The 26,580-nt window shown below is 54.2% G+C and overlaps 1 protein-coding gene across 6 annotated transcripts in view; it reads left to right on the top strand.

Annotated features, from left to right (window-relative positions):
- Cbfa2t3 (CBFA2/RUNX1 translocation partner 3) overlaps positions 1-26,580 on the top strand; it is a 74,729-nt gene that overhangs the window by 38,639 nt on the left and 9,510 nt on the right. For 5 of the 6 annotated variants that reach the window (XM_028752467.1, XM_028752498.1, XM_028752505.1 and 2 more), the window contains exons 2-8: positions 12,123-12,269; positions 14,797-14,874; positions 18,760-19,001; positions 19,199-19,288; positions 23,115-23,296; positions 23,901-24,130; positions 26,322-26,407. In XM_028752467.1, the coding sequence (XP_028608300.1) occupies positions 12,123-12,269; positions 14,797-14,874; positions 18,760-19,001; positions 19,199-19,288; positions 23,115-23,296; positions 23,901-24,130; positions 26,322-26,407 (1,055 nt within the window). The remainder of the gene's footprint in view (positions 1-12,122; positions 12,270-14,796; positions 14,875-18,759; positions 19,002-19,198; positions 19,289-23,114; positions 23,297-23,900; positions 24,131-26,321; positions 26,408-26,580) is intronic. The other variant, XM_028752483.1, reaches the window with a different exon arrangement.

The raw sequence follows: 26,580 nt of genomic DNA, 5'->3' as shown, positions 1-26,580 counted from the left end.
TGCATGCATACACATGCATGTATACATAAATGGACACACACAGGCACGTGTACACAGATGCATGCACACACAGGCACGTGTACACAGATGCATGCACACAGGTACATGTACACAGATGCATGCACACAGGCACGTGTACACAGATGCATGCACACACATGCATGTGTACACAGATGCATGCACACACATTCACGTGTACACAGATGCATACACATACTCTGTGCGGTGTGTGTTCAGGTGTATGTGCCACAATGTGCATGTGTAGGTCAGAGAACAATCTGTGGGTCAGCTGTCCTCACCTTCCACTTGGCTTGAGAGAGGGTCCCTTGTCTGACAGGACATACCGGGCTAGCTGGCCACAGCTTCGGAGATTATCTTGCCACCACTCCCATCTTGGTATAGAAACACCAAGATGGGAGACATGTGTCCCGGCTTCTGGATCTGAACTCAGATTCTCATGCTTGGACATCGAGCACTTTACTCAGTGAACCATCCCCCTGCCCCACATTTGTCTTTACTGATGGCTTTTTGCATATCCCTCTGCTGGAAGGCTTGGGTCTGATCTTTTGCAGAGACATAGTGAAGCACCCTCCCTAAGTGCCCCCAGTCACAACCTAGCCGGGGACAGTCAGTGCCAATGAAGCAGGTGGGAGGTACCCAGGTAGCCACAATCCAACCTCATGATCAGTACCATTTGTCCTTAATAAGCTGTGCCAGGCTGCAAGGTGACTTCTTGGTGACACGGCAGGGAGGGTGCAGATCCATCCATGCCCCTTATATGCCAGGACCCATGCTGAGTTAAGGGGGCCCTTCTTCTCTGTCCTTCCCCACAGCCTGGCAGCTTCCCCTGGCAGTGGGCGGCCCAGATGGTGAGGCACCTCCCCCACAGCTCTCTGGGAGTTGTTGGCTGCGCAGCCCCAGCAGCTGGGAGAGGAATGTGTTTCCTTTGCGAGCCAGCCGCAGGGTGAGCAGGCCTGGACATCTGGATCCCATTCGCAGCCCTGTGGACAGCATGGAAGGCTTTAATTCCAGTGTTCCCCATCCTCCCCTGCCTTTTAACTCTGTTTGGCCCAGGGTGCTGTGAGGATGGAGCTTGCCAGGGTTCCGGGTGCTCTCCCAGGTGGGTGTGGCCTTCAGCATTGTCCTTTGGAAATTCAGAGCTGAGATTCTTTCTCTGCGATTCTGTCCTGCGGGAGTGCCACTCCATTTGCTTGAACACTTCTCCATGTTTTTGTCTGCAGTTAAGATACACAGTGTCACCTGTAGGAATTGTCACTCAGGGGCCACTTCACCATATCAATGAATGGCATTTGTGACATGCTTATAAGAAGAGGTATAGCCACACAGGAAAAAAAAAAAAAACACCACATAGTCTGAAGACAACTCTGTGTGCACACATGATCAACAGATGTTACCTGATGTATTCCTGGACCCCTGGGCCACTGTTCAGGGAAAGTACCTTCTTGACTTTGAACACCCTACTAGGCTGTTTGCAAAACTTCATATGCGGGTACCCAGAGGGTGTGCTCTTTGGAGTCTAGCTTCTTCACCCAGCCGTGTGTTTCTGAGACGGCGCCACGCCATGCTTAGTTGCATATCCCTTTCCCATTGCAATGTAGATTTTGGCTATGTGGATATCACAGCTCTTGACGGTCAGCTCTTCTGCTTACCCTTTAAGGCCTCTCTGATCAAGTGGCTAATGTCATTCTCTGCTTGTAAGGTACAAAGCTGCTGTGCCTTGGGTGCGCCGTTATGACTGACAGACGCTGACCCATGGGTTTCCAATGCAAATAGACCCAGAGATGTCCCAGTCAGCTGTTGGTGTGTAACAAATCACCCCAGTCTGAGTGCTCTGGAGCTACCACTGGTCTCCAGCAGAGGGCGCCTCAGATGAGCTCCACGGGCAGTTCTGTCCTCAGCAGGTGCTGTAGAAGTTTCCTCCTGGGAGCTATGAGCCATTGAATCTGTCAGGCTTCCTTGCAGAGTGTGCATGAGGGCTACAGACAGAAGCATAGCTGTACCAAAGCAGCTGCAGTAGACTGTCTGCACCCAGCACGGATGAGGGCTGCCCCCAACCACGCAGGTCAAAGCTTCTCTCCCTAGTCTCTCCCAGCCTATCCTATCCTAGATCTTGAGGTACAGTTAGGGCAGAATGGCATACAGATGGCTAGGAGAGGTGACAAGAATATCAGATGAGGGACCATGACCCTCTCACCGCATCCTCTGAGGGAATGTCAGCAGTCCACGGGCCCGATCAGGATGGACTCTCGTGAACACGCACAGCTGATCTGGTGAAGATAGCGGGTCTTTTGCTCAGAAGGTAGTGCAACAGCTGGCCTTGCCTTCAGCTCTACAGTTGGCCTGGCAGGGGCTGCAGATCTGTTGAGTGCTAGGCACTCTGGTGGTGACTGGACCAAGTGTGTGTGTCATCCCTCCTTGACCCCCTGTGGCCTGAGCCTGTTTACACATAGTTCCACAAGGGAGCAGGTGGGGCTGGCAGCAGGTGACACCAGGCTGCACTGTCTTACATCTCTTTCACCGCATCCTGTTGACCACAGCAGGTCTGGGGCTGACTCTGTCCAGAGGACCACTCACCTCGTCAGAATGAGCTGGTGGAAAGGCCGCAGAGGAACGCTGTGATGGGATATGGAGTGACCAGAGCAGGTGATAGGAGAGCTCTGTGCCTCAGTTTCCCCATATGTAAACGGAGTTCTGACGCCCCACAGCTTTATCATGTAAACTAAGGGAGTGATCCCAAAGCCCAAAGCCTAGGAGAGCGCAGTTGCTCTCTGCACAGAGGAACCTGTCCAACATGGCAGGCATGCCGAGGCCAGCCTTCTTCCTCTGTGGCCCCCACACTACCCCCATGCACCCACTTAGAGAACCATGCGTCCCACCCACTCGGGGTAAGTACTTGTTCTAGACGCTTCTCTATTTCTCTCCCTTCAATCCCAGTGGTGACGGCGCCCAGGGCCTAGCACAGGCTTGGCAAGTTCTCTTCCACTGAGCTACCTCCCAAGTCATTGCTGCACTTTTTGCTTCTGAGACAGGGTCTTGCTACGTCGACCAGGCTGGTCTAAACCTTGCAATCCTCCTGCTTCAGACTCTAAAGTAGCAAGGTTACAGATGAACACATAAAGCCTAGCCTCTCGGTGTGTGAGTTAGTGCACATGTCCTGCTGACTCTCGTGAAATGTGGTGGGTTTATTCTCCTCGTTTCGTAGGCAAGAAACCTGAAGCTCTGTATAAGAAACAGCCAATAATGTTCCCACCATAAGCTGGAACCCAAGCTTCTCCATTCCTGCCTGCCTCTTGTCCTCCAGGGTTTTAAAGATGGGGAAGAGACAGCCTCCGATCACAGGGAGCATAGCAGACTTGGCATCTGTGAAACTCTCTTGCATTTGCTGCCTTGACTAGCCTGACCCCGAAACGTGCTCCCATTTTGCTGGTGGGTACCAAAGTTCAGAGTTATTTGAGGTAACCCCTCGGTTTTCACAGTTAGAGTAGGAACCAGGTCTCCTGCCTTCTAGCCCTCCACTATTACTCTGGTGACCTTCATTGTCACCATGGACCAGGGATCGTAGAGTAATTGGGTTCTTCTGGAGATGACCCAGTGCTGGACTGCAGGAAGAGCAGCGGCGGCGGCTGCAGGCAGAGTTAAAACCAGAGAATGGCACTGAGTCATACCTCCGAGAGCAAGGCAGGGCCAAGAAGAGCCGACCCTGGTTGATTTGAGGTCCTGTCACCACTGGGGCAGAAGGGCTGCCTGGCCAATGGAGCATAGAGCAGGAAACACTAATCCCTGTATTTTTGTATTATTACTTATTCATGGCGGCGGAGGCTGATGGAGACCATATGTGGGAAGCCACTGAAAAGACACCTGGGACTCATTAGGGCTCCATCCCACCCACTCCCGAGTTCCCTGCCTAAGGGATCAAAGCCTAGTGCTTCTGAGCCTAGCCTTGAACAGGACAGGATGGAGCTCAGCCCTCAAGTCAGACTCCTCTCCTGGACATGATTTCCTAGTCACCCAGAGGAAGCCTTCAGCTCTTTGCTGTGCCTTGGAGCTGGGAGCCCAGGTCTAACCCAGCCCCTTGCTGGAGACCAGGGCCCAAATTCCTTCTGTGTATCTCACAGGAAAGCTCCAGAAGAGAGCTAGCTGTGTCCTCTGGAAGTTTGTCCTGGGTTGAAAAGATGACAATCTTACATGAGCCCTGTAATGACTCCAGATGTGGTAGCTAGATCTCAGTGTCCAGGGGAAGGGGAAGGACAGGCCAACGCCTGTTACATCAGTGGCCTCAAAGGACTCGTACCCCAGTGGCTGTGCTACCTATCAGCCAGCCCTTTCATTTTCAAAAGGGCCCATCTGAATGTTAGGCAGTTAGAAACCCCTCAGGACCAGGATTGCTGGGACACATCCACAATGCGTAACCCATGGCTCTGAGCATTCAAGGAAGGTAACTCTGTCACTGTGGAGCTGCAGTTCTCTACTGTCCTCCTTTCGTCCCCAGCTCGTGTCCAGAGGTGGTTGTGGGGCTCTCGACGTCTCCCCATCACATCGTCCTGATGGTCCTGAGGCATCCTGAAGTGTGTCTTTGCTGGGTTGCTTAGCTCCGTGTCACATTTGCACATATCTGGACTCACTGTTCACTTGAGAGTGTAAAGAATGGGAAGTGCTTGAGCTAGCTGCTTAGCGTGTAAGGGTATCCAGTTATCTGTGATTGGATGAGGCTGTTGGTCTTCAAATAGTTGAAAGACATTTAACCTCTTATTACATGTGGCACATGTATGTGGGGATATATTCCAGGGTACGTGTGAGGTCAGAGGACAACTTATGGAGTTGATTTACTAACTTCCACCGTATGGGTTCTGGGGTTCAGTCAGTCTCAGGTTGTCAGGTTTGGTGGCAAGCATCTTTATTCACTGAGCCATCTTGCCAGCCCTGCAGAGCCATTTTAAATGGAGCTCTCTAAATGGATGGATGAGTGAGTGGATGGGTGACAGGTAGGTAGGGGGATGGGTTGTGTATGAGTTGTGCACTCATGGATTAATGGGTGGGTGCTGGGTAGGTATAGGAGGGGTAGGTGGAAAAGTAGATGGATGGATGGATGGATGGGTGGGTGGATGGATGGATGGATGGATGGGTAGCTGGGGTAGATGATGGACCAATGGATGATGGATGGACGGATGGAGGACAGATGGATGGATGGATGGATGGATGGATGGGGTTATGGGTAGATGAAGTAGACGATGAACCAATGGTTGATGGATAGATGGATGAGTGGATGACGGACAGAAGAATGAATGAGTGTGTGGATGGACAGATAGATGTGTGATTGATGGAGAGATAATGGATGATGGTTTGGTGATTGATGGATAGGTGGCTGGCTAGATGAATGGTGGATGTGTGGGTGGAGATGGATGGAAATACTGTCGCAGACACTCTAGTAGCCTATGCAGGGGCATCAAGATGCTGAAATATTCCAAACAGCCTGACAATCTGTGGTCTCTGACAGCCATGGGACTCCCCGCCTCTCGGTTTTCCCATCTTTCCCATGGGAATGCTGTTGCCCAACTTCCAGGAGCCTCCGGGGAGCAGATTCATTAAAATACAACAAAGACTGAAGTCACAACAGAGATTCAAAGGGAGAGCAGGTAGAGAGTGGAGGTCTGGAGGAGGTAGCATTTCCACAGAAGGACACTAGCCAGTGCAAAGGCTCTGGGGCAGGAGCATCTGAGAGTGAGACTGGACAGTGAGCAGAGAGGGGACAGTCAGCCTTAAGTGGCAGGCTTGGGAATGTGTCCTAGGAGGTTTGCTGACCCTGCTGAGGCTGAGGAAATCCAATCATATGAGTTTACCTTGGCCTTGGTGGCATAGCATTGGACTACTGCCCAGGCAAACGTCGGGGCTGGAATCCAGAGATAAGGGCTCTGTGCTCCTTACACACTGTGTGGCATTGCAGTGACCTCAAGTGACCTTAAGTATCAGGATAGTCTACCAAGTTATGAGGACCCAGTGGGGTGATTTCAGCCTCTTGGGGTCTCCTCTCTTTGCTTATCTCACATTTCCTACAGAATGACACAGTATCTCTTATCTCTGTCTCTGACACTCTCTCTCTCCCTCTCTCTCTCCCTCTCCCTCTTCCCTCCCTCTATGTGTCGGGGAGAGATTTGGGGAGGGAGTTTGAATACACATGTTGCAGAAGCCAGAGTAGAGCCTTGCGTGTTATACTTCAGGTACATTCCAGCCCCTTTTCACGTTTGAGACAGGGTCTCTCATTGACTTGGAACTCGCTAAGTAGACTAGCCAGCCAGCAAGCCCCAGGAGCCCTCTCTCCCACTCCCCACCCAGTGCTGGAGTTATAAGAACGTGCCCTGTGCCCAGTGTCCTCCATGGTGCTCGGGCTCAATCTCGGGGTCTATTTGATCTCCAGCACCAACTCACCCAGAGCCCTAGAACACTGTAGTTTCATGACCGAGACAGAAAACAGCCCTCGCCAGCACACCATGTCTTTCATCTGATGGCGTGCCGTACACCTTTGATTTTTCACTGGGGTCCCCAAATCACAGATACAGAAACAGACGGCCCACCTAGGTCTCAGCCTGTGACCTGTCCTCTCCAAGTGAGCTTTGGTCTTTTCCTTTGATGAATGACTTTGTGCTATGAGACAGTGGGTCCCTGCCCCCCCCCCAGTATATGAGGGGTTGGCTGCACTTGCAGAGGAGGTATCTAGACCTGGGAGCCTTGATACCTGCCCATGGTCAGCCCAGAAGTAGAGAGACAGTCTGGTCCTTTCAGCAGCCCTGTCCAGTCTTCACATATGAGTGTCCAAGACTTCATAGGGAAGAAACCTCACATCTGACCTCCTGGAATGGAGGCTCATCTTCCTACCTTGCTGTGTCCCAGTTTCCTTACCTGCCAACCTCGTGGGTTTATGGTGAGGACAGCAAGAGGTGACAGACACAGAGCACTGAGGTCAGGGCCAGAATCTTGGCCCTGACTTTGTGCTCACACCTACCTCCGAGACCCCGTTGATGTACACAGTGACCTAGGTCACCACGGCAGGGGTCAGTCAAGCCAGGCTCTGAATTTACTAGGGACACAAAGGTCTGAAGAGACCCAGCCAGAAAGATAGTCAGCTCCATGCTGGACCTAGGCCAGTTCCCAGCTGGGAGGGCGGGCTGGGAACCATAGCCGATGGGGACAGTGATGGATGGAAGGGTCTGTTCCGGCACATTCCGTGTTCTTTCCCACAGGCCCCGCCTGGCTTCAGAGAGCTGCTTCCTCTGTGGATGCTCAGCCTGGACAACACAGGAGCTCCCCTGGGCCCACAAGCAGCTATGGGGCCTGGGAATTTTCTGGAGGGTGGGAACAGGGAAGTAACAGAACTGTGACAGGGTGGGGGAGGAGCAAGGCCCTTCTCACACTCTGTCTTCCCAGAGATCAATCACCCTAGGCTTTGCCCAACTTGAGGCACCACAGGACAGTGTATAGGTGCCACTGCCCCCAGTCCCCTACTCATTCACACCCCTCAGGGGATCCCCAAATCCCCTCTGCCAGGCCCTATATGCAGTTTACAGGATTCAGGATAGGGAGATCATAAAGTCCCCTTTCTGGAGAGCGCTGGAGGAAAGATACCATCAGCTCTAAAAAAAATAACATGGAAGACTGGCCATGCTTTAGAGACCTTGGAAGCTGTCTGAGGTCACCTGACTATAAGGTCCCTGAGACCAGCACGGGCAATCTACCCAAATCCAGTTACACTGCTGGCTCCTCAGCTGGGTTTCACTGGACCACTCTGTGCCTTGTTTCCCCCACTCCCGCCCACGTAAGGTGGGGCAGGATTGTATATCACATGAGGCCCTTGTAAAGCAGACATTCCTCGCCGCAAGAACAGCTATCTGTTAGGCTGTGTGATGCCATAGAATCTTTACCTCATTCCCTTGGGATGAAGGAGCTGGGCATGAGGCTCTTCCCACAGCATCCCCGACCCGCACAGCTCAGTGCGGTACTGTCCTAAGTCAAGCAGTGAGCACTAACAAGCTGGTGACAGACATTCCCCAGAAACCACTCTAGGTTGGGTGCCACACAACCCATGTGCTTTCTGCTGGTGTGAAGATTGGCCTAGGGGCACGGGCATAGATATGGCTTCCAGGCATCTCTGGGCTTCTTCCACAAGGTTCTCACTGTGGCTACACCACACCAGTAGCCTGTACTAAAAAATCCACAGCAATAGCTTGGCTAAGAGCTGGTGCATAGTACCCATCCTGGCTGCCCCACCCACAAGCCATGAATTGTGGTAAGACCCTGGAGGGGCTCTGACAGCATCCCCTGGAACACACGGTCAACAATGCTGCCCCCAGGACTGCTGAGATTTTTTTTTTTTTGAGACAGGGTTTCTCTGTATAGCCCTGGCTGTCCTGGATCTCACTCTGTAGACCAGGCTCCCCCTGCCTCTGCCTCCCAAGTGTTGGGATTAAAGGCGTGTGCCACCACTGCCCGGCCTGCTGAGATTTTTACTCATGCCTGCTCACCTCATAAGAAAAGTCCAACTAAACAGGCAAAAGAACCTCTGCCCAGCTACCTGGAAACACAGCTTAGAACCTGGGGACACAGGCCTGGGCAGGTGGAGACAGAAAGGACAGTGTGGCTTGGGACTGATGGACAAGACCCAGCTCTGTACTGCACAGCTGAATGGCTTTGGAGAAATCACTTCCTGGACCTGCCTCAGTTTCAGATGGAGCTGTACCTCAAGGAGACTGGAGGCTGGAGATTCCAGCAGAAGCATGGCTGAGGCCAGGGATTTGACCTTGGTGGGGCAAAAAGAAAAGACACAGCCCCAAGCCGCCCAGATTTCAGGGTGGTCTGGACCTCTCCAGGACTGCTCTGGGTGCACCAAGCCTCCTACTAGCATTTGCAGACTTGTCAGGAAGCAAGGACTGCCTCTCAGTGGGTTCCCAGATCATCCGACAATGGAGCATCATACCTGGCCAGCTTCCGCTCTAGCTCTTATGTGCCTCGAGGGCCCTGGGAGAAGCAGAGCACGAAGATGCGAGGAAGCAGAGCCTGGGAAGGACAAGGCCTCATCCCTGCCCTTGACTTTTCTGAGCCTGTGGGACCCACAATACCTTCCCAGCCACTCCAGTGTGAAGAGGGACATCAGTGAAAATCAGCAGCAAGTCAGGAGACATAGCTCAGTGGATAGCTTCTGTAGCATGCAGAAACCCCTAGGTTCCAACCCCAGCACCCATACATTGGGCATGCCGGCACACACTTGGAATCTCAGCATTCAGAAGCGGAAGTATTAGAAGTTCAAGGCCATCTTTGGCTACACAGCAAACCTCTAAGTAAAAATAATAGCTGTGGTACAGGTCCTGTGAACGACATCCTCCACCTTTTTTGATACACGCGTGCGCACACAGACATACTCAAACATACACACAGACACACATACACACAGACACACACACACACACACACAAACAGACACAAATACAGACACACACACACAGGCACACGCACATGTGCACACACACACCCTCAGGGAAGTGGATGGTTTACATACTTTAGAGCTAAGAGGCTCAGGCCCCGGGAGACAGACTCTCTCAGCAACCAGCCCCTCCCACCTGACCTAACCAACCATCAGCTGTCCCTTGAGCACTGGCCTCCAGGCACCCTCTACCCTTTCCCCAAGGGTCCTGGCAAGATACTCCAGATGGGGCTGCCACAGCGATCCCTACCCTGAATCGTCACCTTTTGGTGGCTGCAAACCTTGCAGATGGGTTCACCAGGGAGTTAGGTGACTACAGTGTGGTGACAGTCCAGAGGGGATAAGCTGGAGAAGGAAACAGGATTCCCCAGGGCATTCTGGGAGGTGGACTCTTAGGCCACTGGAGGAAAGGCAAGGAAAGTGTAAAGGCAGAGAGGGGTAGCAACCCCAGATCTGGGAGGCTGCTGACCGGTCCAAAACAGGAGACCAGGTACCTCTGAGTCCCCACACTCGCTGGCTTTCCGTCTGATGTCCATGTGTGCTGTGTGACTTGGAGCAGATCACGACACTGTGGTGTACCTGGCCCTCTCTTTGAAATGGGCTCTGAGTGGAATCAGCTCCACAGGACTTCTGTAAGGGCAAATGAGATCCATGCAGTGCTGGGAACAGAGTCTGCATGCAATGAACATTTGAGGCTCTGAGGCAGAGCAATGACCCCTGGTCTCAATGATTCATGCCTTATAAACAAGAAAGAAAATTAAGTCTCTGCCGGTCACTAGGTGCCTAGTGACCCTGCTGGTGCCTTTGACACCGCGGGCATGCGAGTGGTGGCCACTGCATCATGGTACCCTGGTCAGTGGCACCAGTAGATCTATCAGTATGATACTGAATAAATATGCAGAGAGATAACAGCTACTCTCCAGTGCCAGCCCAGCTGCCCATGTGCTCAATTGGCTCCACTTTGGTACTTGAAGCTCAGGTGAAGCCACTTCCCCTCTGTGAAAGGCTCCAGAGTCACAGAGTGACCCCAGTGTCCTGGGCCTGTGACCAGAGCCAGCCTGGTACTTGAGACATTTGGCCCTGGCAATACCCTCTCGGGCAACCCCATCTGCCCGAGGGCCCAAGGGCAGACTGGACAGGTGAAGGGCTGGCGAGGACGGAGTGCTCCATGCTGAAGCAGCCAGTCCCAGTTGCCTTCTTTGGTTGTTGTCACCGGAGACTGGTCATCAGCCCTACAGACAGGCATGGTGTTGATAAGTCCCCACAGCTGTGGTCACACATGTGCCCAGCCATCAGCCTTTGGACAGTTGAGGGAGGGGAGGGGCTGAGCGCTGGCAGGAGGGGGCCAGAGCCGCAGCTGGGGGACAGCAGGTGCCGCAGCCTGGGTGGCTGCTGTGTGCCATCTGCTCCCATCCTGCCCCTCTTCATGGGCCCAGCAAGATGGGGGCTTCATGCCTCCTCCATAACGGACCCAGACACGAGCCGTCATGGACCTCCGGGCTTGTCTAGAGTGTCTCTGGGCTTCTCTCCCCTCTGCAGACCATGGAGGGGGTTAGATGAGGCTTCACTGTTTCTGGCCTGCCGCCTGGTAGATGTCACTTACTGATCACCAGCCACAGAGGCCTGGGTGACCTAGACTTCCATATGTCTGCCAATGATGGGTTCCAGAAATGGGATGCAGGATGGGAAAGGCTGAGGGGTGGTACCCATCGTTGCAATGAGGACAGCCAAGAGACTCTGTGACTCCGTCTCTGAAACCACTTACCCATGGAAGACCCTACGGGTATGAGCATGGGGTGGGGTGGGGGGGCAAGAGAGATCTGCTTTCTGCTCATAGCAGGCAGGAGCCCACCCTTGCTGGGCCATGTGACAAAAAAACAGCTCACAGAGGTCTTTTCACCCACCCTGCCTGACCACATCTTATGGTAAAAGGGAAGCCCTGGGGCTCACCATCCTCCGCAAAGTAGGCCCTAAGCAAGACCTGCCCTTTGGACTTAGGCTGAGCCTGTCTGGGTCCTTGAATACCCAGGATCCACCTGACCCTCAGTTCACCCTGGCCGTCATCACTATCTTAGCTCCTCCCTGCTCAGCTACCCCTGAGCTGAGCACCCTGATGAGGGTTGGGTCACTCGGACGTGGTAATGGATGTCCTGAGCCAACGGGTCATGTTTCAGGGATCAGGCCCTAGGCACCCTGATATCATCCACAAGCCTCCCATAGGGGTCACAAGCACCCCAAGGCAGGAGATGGTTGAAATAGAGGCTCCACACCCAAAGCCAGTTCCCCTGCCCGTCCTAAGCAGATACCTAAGGAGAGTATCAACATCTAGAAATCTGGGGTCATCGCCCCTCCTGTACCTTTTTAAATAAAGAGGTAGCTCAGGAGGATTGAGATAGGACCCGAGCACGGAGACCTGCATTGTGAGCTCACGCACAGACACGAGCCCCGATGAGCCCACCTTTGGTCTGGCTCTTTGCTTCACCTGTGCTTAGATGCCAGCCACCTGTGGCAATACTTGGGATGGTTGGCATCAGGAGTCCACCTGGTCAGTGGAAGCTCAGACCCCTGCCCAGGTGCTGGCCAGCCTGCTGTGCCCTCAGCTGCTTAATCTGTTTCTCTCTCTCTCTCTTAGCCAACAGGAAGGAGAAGGCTGCAGCGATGCCAGACTCCCCGGCTGAAGTGAAGACGCAGCCCCGGTCCACACCCCCCAGCATGCCGCCCCCACCTCCCACTTCGTCCCAAGGAGCCACACGACCACCCTCCTTCATACCTCACACACGTGAGTCTGCCCCACCCCTGCCCATACCTCGCGAGTAGAGTAGGTGGAGTCATTTGAAATTCTGTACCCGTATTTCACATGACGTGATCCTGTGGCCCGTTTGCAACCTAGTCTTAGGTTCAGATCCCAGCTCCTCCTGCGTGCTACAAAACTTTGGGTAAGCTAGCTACTTCAGAGCTCTGGCCCGGCTTCTTCATTTGTGGAGTGGTGGCCTGTCTGACAGCCATTGTACGAATGAAGCAAGTTAACAGACATTAGCACCAGCCTACAAACACTGATGTCCGAAGGCCCTGGGGACTTAGGCTCAGCTCAGCAGCCCAGAGCAGAGGCTACCGCGGCAATTCCAGGGAGCCTAGAACAGGAGTATTGTCTCTCTTCCATAACCACCTCTTTCCTTTGAACGACTGAACAGTTGGCCATTAAAGAGGACAATGTCCCATGCCCCTCCCCCAAGACAGAGGCATAAGAGTATATCCTAAGAGGTCTGGCAGGGAGAAGAAGCCAGTGCCACCCCCCACTGCAACTTTTGAAGACACATACCTGAGGGACCCTTCCCCAGATCTCACAGTGAAGCAAGATCCCTCTCTGTGGGAGGGGTCTCAGTAACTCAGCCTGGTGTCACCTGGTTTCCAGGGCATGTATGCTTCCTCTGGCCTCTGCATCCCTGGACACGGAGCACAGACTCTGCCCTTCAAAGTTAAAGCTCTTAATAAAGCCTTGCTGTCTAGAGAGAGGCTGAGATGAGGAGCGAGCAGGTCAACACCAGGTTAGCCTTGTCCCAGGCTAACCCTGTCCCCCTGTTGGCAGGCTGCCAGTCCCTTGCTTTGGGGGTAATATCATCTGTTTCTAGGTATAGCCACATGGAACCAGGGCCATCTGAGAACTTGCCCAGCACATAGCAGGTTGGGTGTGAATACCCATGTACACCTTCCAGCCTCCTGGGAGGTGCTACCTCCCATATCCTACAGTGAACCCAGGATCCAACGATGGTTGAGCCTGGCATGTGAGGACTCCTAGCCCTGCCTCTTGTAGCTGGGACTCTGCTCTTAGCAGCCTGATGCTCTCAGAGGACAGATGGCCCTGCCAGGTCCTGGGTCTGTCTGCTGGCCATGCTCCTCCAGGCTAAGATACCTGTGCCTGTTCTCACAGTGCCCCTCTGTCAGTGATGAGGCTGCCACAGTCCCTTCCCCTCCCTCCCTAAGCATCCTTTCCTCTGGGCTGAAGGACAGGTAGAGTCTGGATCCTGGGCAGCCTCAGAGCTCATCCGGTGGGTGAAAGGGGACTCTGTGGGACAGTGCCGATGTCACCAACCAATGCATTAACCTACAAACAAGATCATGCTTAGGGGCTGCTGTGCCCCCTCCCACCCATGAGGCCATGACACACTTCCTGAAACAAGGGTCCTCCAGATGTTTGAAGGCCCCAAGCTGGAAAGAACAGAGCAGCTGACAGTCTGGTCTTGGACCGTGAGCTGTCACCGACCCTGAGGGTGTGCCTCCCCCAGCCTGCATTTCCCTGTTGATCATCTCTTATCCCGAAAGCTAGCCTGGACACCAGATGTTCCTGGTTAGGAGTGAGGATGGGGTCAGCCAGGGCCTTCGAGGTTTTGCTTTCATGAGGCCTGTGAACAGATGTGAGTGTGGCCAAGGCATGTGTAGATCACGGAGAGGGTTTGTGTCCTCCCTGCCTCTCAGTCCCACAGTGGGGGTCGCAGCTCTGTCTGTAGAGCACAAGGCTTTCGTATTTTCTCTAAGCGGACACTTCCAGTCTAAGGGGGGGCTTCAGATCATCGGGGCTAGTTGGTACATAAGTCTGAGGCCCAGGCCTCCTGAGGTCACCTCAGGTTTGTTCTTAATCCACATGGTTAACCACACCCTCCCCCCCGCTACACCTGGCTGGTGGCAGCCCTGGTAAAGCCTCTGCAGTCGACTGCAGATTCCTGCCCCATGCTCCAAGCCAAATGGAGACACTGACCTTGAGCCTACTTGAGGGCTATGGTTTTCCTGGCCCGGTGACCACCCTGGGCACAGATTGGTCTATGGCTGGGGAGATAGGCAGAAGACTGAGTGTGGAGACCTGGGACAACACAAGAAGCTTTGACCCAGCCTACACTCCTCTAAGCCAGGGAACCTGTAGGTGAGTTGAGCTCCCATCTGCCCTTGCGAGTTTTGGTGGCAGGGGACTTACTACACCTAGAGCTACTTCGACTCCTAGAGCTACTTACTACCCCACCTCACATAACAGACCTGAATCTCCATCACTGAAAACAGCCTGGGCCCTCAGGTCCCTCAAGGACAGTGCTGAGGGGGTAACCAAGCCCTTTCTGGGAAGACAGCCTTTAAAGAGTGAAGTGTCCCACTGACAGATACCCTGTGTGACCTGTTTTATAGAGGAGAAAACTGAGGCCCAGAGGAGTGGACCAGCCCCCAGTGGCAACAGTGCGGTCTCTAGGACTGCCACTAAACAGCAGAGGGGACAGCCACTGCGGCGCCCTCCTGACAGCCTGTTCTTCTTATTTTGCTTACAGATGGCGAGGATGGACCCGCGACGTCTGTTTCCCATGGCCGTTTCCACGGCTGCTTAAAGTGGTCCATGGTCTGTCTCTGTAAGTAAAATAACAAGAACCATGGGCTTCGAAGAGGCCACCTGGGTCCTTCTCGAGGCCTCTACACTCCTGTTGTTGGATCTCCAGCCTCCTTAAAGACAAGAGAGGCCCAGGGGCCTAGGGCTAGAGGCTGAAATACTCAGACGTTGTGCTGGAACTGTGGGGCCTTTGCATGTGAACGCCTGCTGAGACAAGGTGACAGGAGCAGACAGTGGGACGGACGTCAATGACAAGTTGCACTCCACTGTTATAAGAGGTCCTAGCTCCTACTGTTGGCAGGGTAGCTAATGACCGGCAGGGATGGTTGCCCGTGCCTCAGTTTCCCCACCTGTGAGATGATGCTACCACAGTGTGGAGCGCTGAGGATGATCGGTGTACCACACTGACAAAGCCGCTGCTGCCGTGTCTGAGCCACACCACGTGTCCTGTGGGCGTTGGTCATAGTGGATGATTCCACCAAAGCTTGGGGTGACATTCAGAATACTTGTCCCCAGCAGCAGCAACCTTGATCTGGGCCAATTAGCTGTATATCCCAGGCGTGTAAGGCTGCCGTGTAACTCCTGGGCTCTGTGAATAAGGAAGAGCTTTCATGTGTGGCCTGTGTTCTATGTTGTCCCTCTTGCTGCCATCATTCCATGCCTTGCTTGGCCACACAGTAGAGCCTGGCACACAGCCTGACTGGCCATCAACTGTTGACCGATTCTTGCTGTGGTGATAATGGTGTTCCCCCATGTCAGGGAGAAAGAATGGAAGAGCTGTTAACGGGGGTCTGTGTGCCCCAGGCTAACTCCCACTCAAGCATCAAGGCTGGAGGAGTTAAGGGGTGCTAGCGTGTGCCCCCAAACATCAGCCGAGGACACGTGTACAGTCTAACTTAGTAACGCACCTGTTGTGGTAATGAAAACACTTGTGCTGGGAACTATTTTTGGCGTCTCTTTAGCTGCTGAGACTGCCCGGCAGCCGCGGGAGGGAAGACAGGCAGTGAGGCGAACAGGCCACGGGGGACCCAGGCGCTCAGAGCAAGGCTGGTAAGCGGGCCTCAGGGAAGACCAGGCCAGGCTGGGTCTGGTGGGTGGCGAGGACTAGACCGTATATCCATTGGTGTGTCTTAGAAACTACTAGAAGGCCCAGAGTCCTGGTGATAGTTCTATCACCCTTGGTCTTAAGACACAAGTCCACAGCTATTAGTGAGGTCTCCGTGGCAACAAGCCATCTCCTGGCCTGGCTGAGGTGACAGCAAGTGACTGTCATTCCGGTTGACTGGGGCGTGTGTGTCCGTGGCTATCAGAGCTCACCAGGAAGAGAGAAGTCCATCCAGTGGGGTCCTCTGAACATGGTCTTAGAGAGGCTAGGAGCCCAGAGCTGTTAGGATGCTGTGTGTCACCATCACTGACCACCCCAGAGCAAGAGGGGTGCCTCACACATGCCTGCTTCTAATAGCATGCAGTCATTCTGGAACTGACTGTGCATCCCAGGCCCTGGAAGGGGCTCCTGAGATCATTTGGGAGAGACAAACGGGAAAGCTTCAGCTTCCCTGCATACCCCTGCCCCAACACCAGGAAAGAGGGGCTACTTAGAGCCGTACGCAGAGGGTTGTCATGCCTGGTGGCAGCATATAAACACCAGGTAGCCTGTGAGCCTGCGTGTCTCTCCCCACATGCTTTGAAACTTGTGTCCCTGAGAAATAGCTGTCAAGGGGTGCCTCATGTAACCCCCAACATGTAGAGTCTGTCAGGGTTGTGACCTCATGAGGGCCAGCTTCCAGGTAAGCTGGTGGCATGCACAGGCTCTGTAAGCCATGGGTTGGGAAACAAGCCAGACTGCTATGTTCTGACCCTAGCGCCCACCTCAGAACTTCAGAATGGTTTGGGACCACTGACAGATAGAGAAACTAGGCCTAGGACTGACCTACATTGTCTGTCTGGACAGGTGCGACTCCCCAAACCCTCAAGGGTTTATGATATGGGGGTGTCTGAAGCCCTGTGAGAACATAGCCCTTGTAGCAGATGACTGTCAGACTGGAGGTGAGGATAGAATGGGGAGGAGGGGTGTTCTCTGAGGAGATTATATCAGCAGCCACGACCACACCATGCCAGAGCATCTCTTGGCTGAATCTTGTCTTAATTCATGTGCAAGGTGGGGGTCTGCCCTAGGATCGGTTGGGGGCCATGCTTACCTTAGTCTGCTATATGAATGAAGAACACATTTGTGTGGCGCCACCAGCCCTGGCCCCAGGGTGGTTTCACTGGGCTAGAGCCTCAGGCAGTATCTGGACAAGATAGATCCAATCACTGCACTAGTTACCAAGAGAAAAGGTATATGGGGCCCATGGGAGAGCCTGAAACTGACAGAGTTGGGTTAGGCTCCTCCCTCTTGCCATACAAGCAGAGGTAGGACAGAATCCTGCAAGAGCCATTGCAGCCACAGAGATCTGAGGGCCAGATGGAGGGGTTCAGGTGAAGTCCCACCTCACCGTTCCGTGCCCAGCCCTTAGGCCGAGTGTTTGAATCAAGGTGTGCAGTCTGGAGTGACTTGCTGAGGAACCCGTTGAATGTGGCAAACAGTTAACCCAGGGGAATTCAGCTGGAGTCTGTACTGGACAAGCCTGGAGGGTTCTTGAGTGTAAAAAGGGGCTCCCTCTCTCCCTTGGTACTTCTAGCCCCACCAGGCTAGCCTCACCGCAGGTGGCATGAGACAGCTGGAGCTTTGAGGATTGTGACCTTACGGGCACCCCAGAGCTACATTTCTCAGCCCTGGCTGGAGAACCTGGCTTCTGCATTCTCAGCCAAGGCAGGAGACAGTGGTGTATCCTTAAGGTCAGGGGACACAGGACACAAAGCAAGCCATGGTCAAGTAAGCCAGAGGCATATGAACATGTCTTTATGCCTAGAGGTAGCATTTGTAACCTGTGATCTCTGACCTGTCTGCAGACCCTGCTAATCATAGCTGGGGCCCACCACTTCAGCACCTAACCTTTTGTCACCCAAGGCTGAGAGGCAAGGACTCAGTGGCAGCTGCTGGTGTTGGCCCTGGGATGCTGAGCCAATGGCAGGGCTATCCAGTCAGCCAGGGCTCAGTGACTGGCAGCAGCGATCCTGTAGCATGCTTATCAGCTGTCTCTTTGGTCACTTGATCGTCCTCAGCATGAACCAGCCCCTGGACACTGCCTCCTGTGTCACAATCCCCCGAAGAACCCAACCAGCTCCTCCTGGGGGTCTCAGTCTCAGCCTGAGGTTCAGTCTCATCAGCTCATGCATTGGATCTGCTTGCTGGCAACGGCATTGCTCAGGGTTGGAGAGGCTCAGGGTTCTCAAGGTTGGGGAGGCTCTGGGCACATCGCTTGGAGTTGGGAAAGAGATTGGGTAGAAGGTATTGTTCGAGGCTATGGAGTAGGGGTGGAGTTGCTAGCCTTTTCTTGGGGTCATGAGGATGACTTCTCCTTTCCCACACCATGGGTGAAAACAGCCCTTGCTTGCTCATAGTGGAAACCTGAGCCAGTCTGGGAGGATGAGCTGGGTATCTGGAGCGTGTGGAGGATCTAGAATATCAGCTAGCCTGAAGGACAGGCTCAGGGTAGCCCCCAGGGACGGTGTAAGCCAGCCCCACAAATGTCTGTCTCTACAGCCATTTCCAGTGTGCGATCCCTACCACCCTCCTGGCTAGGGTACCTGAGGTGAAGGGAGTCACCTTCCCGGTACCAGTTTGCATATCTGTAAAAGAGTATAACACCCACGAGCACAGAGTGGTCGCAGAGACAGAGTGTAGTATACCAGCCACCATCATCGTCACTGCCATTTGGGTCACTTGTCATTGTCACCACGTGTACTTAGAACTAAGTGCAGTTGTTATGCCGTGCCCTCTTGCTCACTCACTGCTCTCCTACAGTGATGAACGGCAGCAGCCACTCACCCACAGCCATCCACGGTGCCCCGTCTACACCCAATGGCTTCAGCAATGGGCCAGCCACCTCATCCACCGCCTCACTGTCTACACAGCACCTGCCCCCGGCATGCGGGGCGCGGCAGCTCAGCAAGCTCAAGCGGTTCCTCACCACCCTGCAGCAGTTCGGCAGTGACATCTCACCCGAGATCGGGGAACGCGTGCGCACACTGGTGCTGGGGCTGGTGGTGAGTCTACGAGCTATGAGGCACCCGTGTTCCCCGTGACAGCTTCTGCCGAAGGCTCCTTCACGATGGCCACAACCCCATCATGCTCTGCCCAGCCATCAAGCCAGACCTGGAACCTCCTCCTCCTCCCCAAGGTGTGGGTGGGGCATCTGGGTCAGTAGTACTCGGGAACCTATAGATGGGCGGTCTCTCTGCAGAATTCAACTCTGACGATCGAAGAGTTTCATTCCAAGCTCCAAGAAGCCACCAACTTTCCACTGAGGCCGTTCGTCATCCCCTTTCTGAAGGTAAACAAAGGTACCACCCTCCAGGCAACAGGGATGGTGTATACAAATCCTGGGCAAGGCGGGAAAGCTACTGTCTGTATGGCTGGAACCCAGTGAGGGAAGTAAGTGTCCAGAGGGTGAAGACTGGGACCTCACAAACGATGGTTCCCTTTAGCAGAGTGACCAGAACTGCTGAGCAAAGCATATTCCTCACCCCAGCCCAAACCCTCGGGATGAGGAGCCATGTTTATTTATGGAGGTTGCATGGTTTTTTTGGTTGGTTGGGTTTTGTGGGCTCTTTCAGTTTGGTTTGGTTTTGTCGGCGCTGAGGGGTGAACACAGTCTCGTCCACGCTAGGCAGGTATCCTATCACTGAGCGGCTCTAGCCCTTTTGAACTTTGAGGCAGGGTCTCACTACATTTCCCCGGGGCTGGCCTTGAACTCTATCCTCCTGCCTCTGCATCCAGTAGTGGGGGGTTGCAGGTGCCCACTACTAGGCTCAGTGAGAAGCTGTATTTTAAAATCTGGTCGTCTATGTGCTGATGCTCGGGAATGGTCCGGGTCCTCACGTTGGGCCTGTGACTCACTGTAGCTCTCTACTCTGAGAGGAGAGAGGGTGGTGTGCTTCCAGATGTGTTTAGTCACGTGATCACTTTCTGCTTAGACCTCTCAGGGAGATGCTAGCTTGCCCACCCCTTAGGGCGTCCACCTCTACCTACACCGGAGCCCCGGCTCATTCTTCTGCATGCCTGTGTTCTACTTTAGTCAGAGTTCAAGGTCAGGCTATATATAAGGGATGAGCTCCCAAGATGTGAGCCCCCTCTGAGCTACCCAGGGTTCACTTGACTGGATCCGCATCTCTGCACTCAGCCCCGAGGCTGGAGTCCTCCATTCTCACAGAGCAGTTCCATCAGTAAGTTTTTAAGCTGCCCAGTTTAGACCAAGAATGGATTATAAAGCTCTCTGCACAGATGTCCTGTTGACCCCTGGAAGGGGACATACAGCCGCAACACTGTCAAGTTAATAGGCAGGAAAACTGAAGGCTTCACTTTCCTGGCTGTTAGAGACCCGAGGCTGGGTTCAAGCTTGGGTCTGTACACTTCAGAGTCTTCACAACTTTCACAGCGCATGCCCTACCAGCCTCATCCCCTCCGGCAGCTCACAGCGGGACCCCACGTGACACCCATATCCACTTCCCTCCTTCCTCCCACCCACACCTTGCTGGGCTCACACTGGAGCTAGTGACAACAGAGAAGCTGCGGGTGCCCGCGCGGAGGCCCACCTGGCAGTCATTTGGTGTGCGTTGGAGGCCCTGTTCTCCTCACCCTCCACATACTGCCGACTCTGCCGCCGCCTGTCTTTGGGATGCCATGCGCCTGCTTACTTTGTCAGAGCCGACGTTCATAACAGATGCTCTGTAGCATTAGCCTCCCCATCTGTGCCTGGAATATCCCAGCTTCCACTTCCTGTAGCCCCTACCCTCAGTACCCTTCCTACCTAACCCAGTGCAGGATCACCTAAAGCAAGCACTAGGTGGAACACCTTACCGAGTTCTGCCTTCTCAAGGGACCTCCTCCATTTCATTTCTCTGTGCCCGAGTTGGCTGTTTGGGGACTAGCCCACTTCATAGTTCACCCAGGACCTCTGTGTCACATTGTTAGCAACACTAGGTGGTACTTCTGTCTCCATGACATGGAGCTCCTGGGATGGAAGGGGCAGTAGGTGTCAAAGGTCAAACCTAAAGATACAAGACTTCAGCCAGTACTTCTGACCTTGTTGCCGAGACACCAGCCAGAGCCCACTCTATCCTGTCAAAGAGGTGTGGCTATTTTGCCCATATAGCAGGGCAAGCAGCCCCAGTGGTCTAGAAACAGACGAGCCAGAGGAAGGGCTCAGGTAGCTCCAGGTGCCTCCCTGCCCTCAATGGGTGGAGTCCTGCTTGGCAGGGAAGAGAGATATCACAGCACCTTCCTAGATAGTTAGGGAGTTCCTGGATTCTAGTTTCTTTTCATGGTTACCTCTGGAGATGGCTGGGCAAGGTGTGGCTACACAGAGCCTGGCTCCAGCAGCGGGGGCCTCTTGAGTCCTTCCCTAGGTAAGAGAAAACTGTCTGCCACACAGATGATAGGAAGCGTTGAGTTCACTCACACAGACCTCACTGGAGTCTGTCACACCAGGCCTTCCAGAGCTCTGATCTGCAGATGAATCAAAAGAGCTTGTATGACCTTCCCAAGACCACACAACCAAATCTCATTGAGCAGCCTGTGGTGGAGAGGCTCTGTAGAGCAAGGCGAAGTATCACAGAAACTCAGGGCTGAGCTGTCACCCTGGTGGTTCAATGTGTGTGCTATGTATCATTCACCAGAGTCCCATCCAGGACAAAGATGGCTAGATTTTTTTTTCTAGGCATCAAAATCTCCATGCCAAGTGAAGTTAGGGCCCAGACCACCCTGTGACCAGCTTGGTGTGACCTCTGAATGATGCCTGGGACTTCTGAAAAAGAATGGAGACTTGTTCTTTCTGGACTTGAGAAGTGGTCCTGTACCCACAGCCAAGGCCTGCCATGAATCTGGACTATACGGCGGGGCTACCTGATCCTAGGGCCCCCCCACTCTGATCCCACGCACACTTCCATGTAGCTGGACACTGAAGCTTTACAGAAGCCACCTCACCCAAGGCTCTAGCTCCCAGCTGGCCCCAGCTGGCCAGGACCCCAGATGTTCCCCCACTCAAACAGCAACCAGATGGCGCTCATGGGCAGCCCCCGCCCCACCGTGCGGGCCAAGGAGAGGGTGGGGGCTGATGAGGGAAAAGACTCTGGACTACTGAGACCTCCCAGGACCTCATCCCAGCTCATGCTTCTGACGTGGTCGGCAGATGGTGGGCTGGCCCCTGTTCAGCTATCCAAACAGAAAAACAGGCCTGGCAGCCATACTGCTCAACAAAAAACACATCGGCTGCCTGATGGGCCCGGTGGATGAGCCAACAGAGGAGGCGGAGGCTGGAGAAGGCTGCCCTGGCAGCTTTGAAATGCATGGGAAAGTTGTAGATTGTGTTTATTTACAAATACTTAGAACTGCTGGCTCTCCCAAGAGCCTGCCACTGGGCCCCTGTCCAGCATGCTGAGGGTCAGCCTGCTCCTCTACCCACAGCAGCTCTGGAAAGGCTGACCACCAGCAGTGCATGCCTGGAGACCCTAGCCCAGCACTAGAGAGAAGCTCACAGAGATGGCGTCTGTGAGCTCAGGTGGCTTCATCTGCAAATACAGACTGTAGCTGTGATGTCATGGCTGAGGCCTGAGTTCATGAAGGTCGTGTTCCTTATATGCTGATGTCCCAAGTTCCAGCAGTGAGCTTTGTTCAGGGCTGAGACTGGAAAGTGAGAGGCCGTGCGTGCAGAGAGGCGCTGGGGCTATGGGGCTTCTGGCCAGTGCAACCCAGAGCAGAGACCCAGTAGCAACACAGTACCTCAATTACAGCTCCCCTTCCCCTCCCCAACTCCTCCCCCTCCCCGCTCATGCATGCCTGCCCCCTCTGAACCTTGCTCGCTTTTCTCCGTGCCAAGGATGATACAGTGCCTGCTTAGACGGGGTACAGATAGGGAATATTGGCTGCAGACAGCACTCTAGGAGATAGCAAAGTCCCTACATTGCTGTGTATCCAGCAGGGTACAGGCCTGTCACTTCCCACTGTGCTATTGGAAGGAAAAAAGGGACCTAAGGGACCCAGAGTAGCCCTGAGTCACACACACACACAGGCAGCTCCGGGCTGTCTGCTACAAACAGGCTCTGTGGATTTGCTTCCCAGCTGCCAGTCAGCTGTGCCTAAAGCCCCTGTCCTGCCCACAGGCTAATCTTCCGCTGCTACAGCGCGAGCTCCTGCACTGTGCCCGCCTGGCCAAGCAGACACCCGCCCAGTACCTGGCCCAGCACGAACAACTGCTGCTGGATGCCAGCGCCACCTCCCCTGTCGACTCGTCCGAGCTCCTGCTGGAAGTCAATGAGAATGGCAAGCGGAGAACACCTGACAGGTACCAGCCTCTCACAAACCCACAGGAAAGAGAGGGCTGACCCAAGGTGGCCTCTTCCTGCCCATCTGCCCCTGACGCAGCTCTGCCAGACAGCTGGTCCCGTCTGTTGTCTGTAACGGGACTGATCAAGTGCGGCTAACCCCGCTGCATGTTGCAGGGACAGGCTAGTGTGCGGGCAATACTGGATTCCACAGCATATGCTGTTCAATTAGCTAAGGACCCCAGGGGCCTCTGGGATCCTTGGAGGACAGCAGATCAGGGAGGGAGGTCTATCCACCAGAACTCACTTTTCTCTGTGCTGTCTGTAAGCCCAGAGTGACCTGGAGTCTAAGTCCTATGGTGGCTGGACTGGACTGGACCCCTTGACTGGCCACACTGGTCCTACCAGTATATCACAGTGGGGACCACACCTGGCCATGGGACCCTGGGTGTCTCCCTCTATCCATTCTTCACCAGGAGCCCCAGAGGAGGTCAAAGCGGGGGACCAGAACCCAGTGGGGCTCCTCTGAGTTTCTGCCTCCGCCCTGTCTGTCTCCCCTCATCTCCATTATCCTGTATCCAAGATTGGGGCTGATGTCCATTGGCCACCTGTTTTCTTGGTCAGGACCAAAGAGAATGGGTCAGACCGGGACCCTCTGCACCCGGACCACCTCAGTAAGAGGTCCTGCACCCTGAGCCCTGCCCAGCGCTGCAGCCCTAGCAACGGGCTGCCCCATCCTACGCCACCCCCACCCCCACACTATCGCCTGGAGGACATGGCCATGGCCCACCACTTCCGGGACTCCTACCGACATCCTGATCCCCGGGAGCTACGGGAACGCCATCGGCCCCTCGGTAATCGGTGTGAGAGTGTCGAGGTCTGAACACGGCGTATGAACCTGTGTGTCTGTGAGCTTGCGCCCGTGTATATGCCTGCACGTGCTTGTTGTCAGAGTCTGAGAGGTTCAGTCAGCTACTTGTACCTATGCTTTAGTAGAAGACGCTGAAGCTGTCAGCACCACCTCAGGTGTCCAGTAAGGAAACGGGTATAAGGAACCAGTAGCTACCCCAGGACCTGTGTAGCCTGGTTTGCCCCTCCAGAGACAAGTCACCTCTCCTCACACACTGAATAGCACTGCAGCAGAGGACCCTATCCTAGGGACACCCTCCTGCCCTGGGTAGCCTGAAGCCAGAGTAGCTGAGGGTAAGATGACCAACAGGATCTTGAATTCAGAAGTGACCCTCAAGTGGGCCACGTGACCTCTCTGTGCCTCGGTTTCTTCCTTGGTCAGAACAGGGATTATGTATGGACAGAGTATTGACAGAGCACCTGGCATACACTCCGTCCCAAGGCCCAGCCACCGATGACAAGGGCAGCAGCTGACACAGAGCACATGCAACTGAACCTGCATTCGGTCATTTCTCAGTCTGTACCCACTCAAAGGAAACTGAGGCCCGGGGAGCACATGTGGGGCAGCCATGGGTGGGCACAACAACACCTGCCTACCCCAAACCTCCTCTGCAGAAACCCAGAGATGGCCACCCCTGCCACACCCCAGTGTGTTGGGACGTAATGTTAGAAATGACTATCGAGGGTCACTCAGAACACCAATAGGGTCCCAGAGCAGGGTCAACAGAGGCTTCCCTGTGGAAGCTTCCAGGGCCTGGTCCTAGGCAGCAGGTGACAGCGTCTGGCTCGCCACAGCCGGGTCAGCCAGGTGCTAATTCCCACTCGCTTCTGCTAATGCAAAAATAAACGCCAGCTGTCGCACAGATCTATCTCAGCCTCTATTTTAGTTTGGGCGTTGGCACGGGCCCCTCGTGGGCAGCCAGAGAGGATGCTGGAGGATGGCTGTGGCCACTCCCTGCTCTTCTGCAACTCGAGGGAGGCATTTCAGGTTAGGGTAGAAGGAGGTCCTCAGATGCTGATGGCTGCTTAAAAGAGAGGCTTTGCCCCAGGAAGTCTGGGTTGGTGCCAGGTCACCTGCACAGCCTTAGTTATGACACTGGAAGCATTTGACACTGCAGGAAAACCAAGACAAGGCCATCATGTCCCTCATGCCCCAGCCAATGGCAGCCCACACCCCACCCCACTCCACCCCACCCCCATTTGGTCATTCCCAAGGTTACAGATCCAGACTTGCCTTATACCCAACACCACCTCCTCCATTTTCTGCCTGGTAACTATGGACAGACATGATCATTCACCAGCCTCAGTTTCCTCATCTGTCGTATGGGGAAATGGACCTTCCCTGCAAGGTCAAGACAGAGAGAAAGGAACAGTGGTTAGCACCAAGCACTGCTTGGGGACACCCCTCACGTTTACCAGGTCAGCTTGGGGCTTTTCTTTCTAACTACTTACTATGCAAGAGCTAGGCAGGGTTGGGAAACTGAGGCAGGGAGTGGCAAGATAAAGGCCCCAGGATCCCACGGTGGATGAGCCATCCTGTATTACTGCTTTGATCCTGCTGCCCGTAGATCTGATCCCAAGACCACACTTGGGGCTGTTAAACACCCAGGTCAGAGTTCAACCTGGGACACAGAGGTAAACACAACACGCCATCTTTCTCCATGGAGCTGACAGTCTAGGAGTGAGGGTAGTAGGAAAAACAGGGAGATCTTGTACCTAGAGACCAGAGACACACATGGCCTGAAGAATTCCAAAGACTGCAGCTGTGGAGGGGCCCTGTGGCGTGGACTTTTGGGAATGCATAGGAGTACAGATATCTGAGAGGAAGTCATAAACACACATAAGTCGAGCAGCTGCACAGAGGCCCTGAGGTTTCTGGGCCATAATAAGAGAGACCTCTAAAGTGCAGCTAGAGCTGCCAATCAGAAATGGGCAAAGGGGGAGGAGCTGGGTTAGGTTCGTGGGAGGCAATGAGTCACTGAGGCAGAACTGAGGTGACCCCCTGGTATAGGAAATAGGAGGCACCTGGGAGTAGGGGCAGGGCCTGAGATCCAAGTCAGGGCTTGGTTATGGGCCAGGCTAGGACTTGGCATCTGCATGGGGCCTAACTGTGCATCGCCCTTTCTGCATCCGCAGCCATACCTGGGTCTCGACAGGAAGAAGTGATTGACCACAGGCTCACGGAACGTGAGTGGGCGGAAGAGTGGAAACACCTCAACAGTGTGAGTGCCCAGGTGGGGTTGCCAGGCCCTTGTGACTCTCAGAATGTCTACACGACTCTGGAGCCTAAGGCTGGAGGGGGGTGGTGACCCACACTGAGTTTGGGCTCCTCTGGGTTCAGCATCTCCTGGCAAGAACTTCTGGCATGCCTACTGGCTGCCCACCCTTTGGTGTG

The sequence above is a fragment of the Grammomys surdaster genome, unplaced genomic scaffold, assembly GCF_004785775.1.
Source record: "Grammomys surdaster isolate TR1022 unplaced genomic scaffold, NIH_TR_1.0 128, whole genome shotgun sequence".
Taxonomy (NCBI): domain Eukaryota; kingdom Metazoa; phylum Chordata; class Mammalia; order Rodentia; family Muridae; genus Grammomys; species Grammomys surdaster.
Note: the sequence above shows the minus strand (reverse complement) of the source record. Positions and strands in the feature narration are given on the sequence as shown.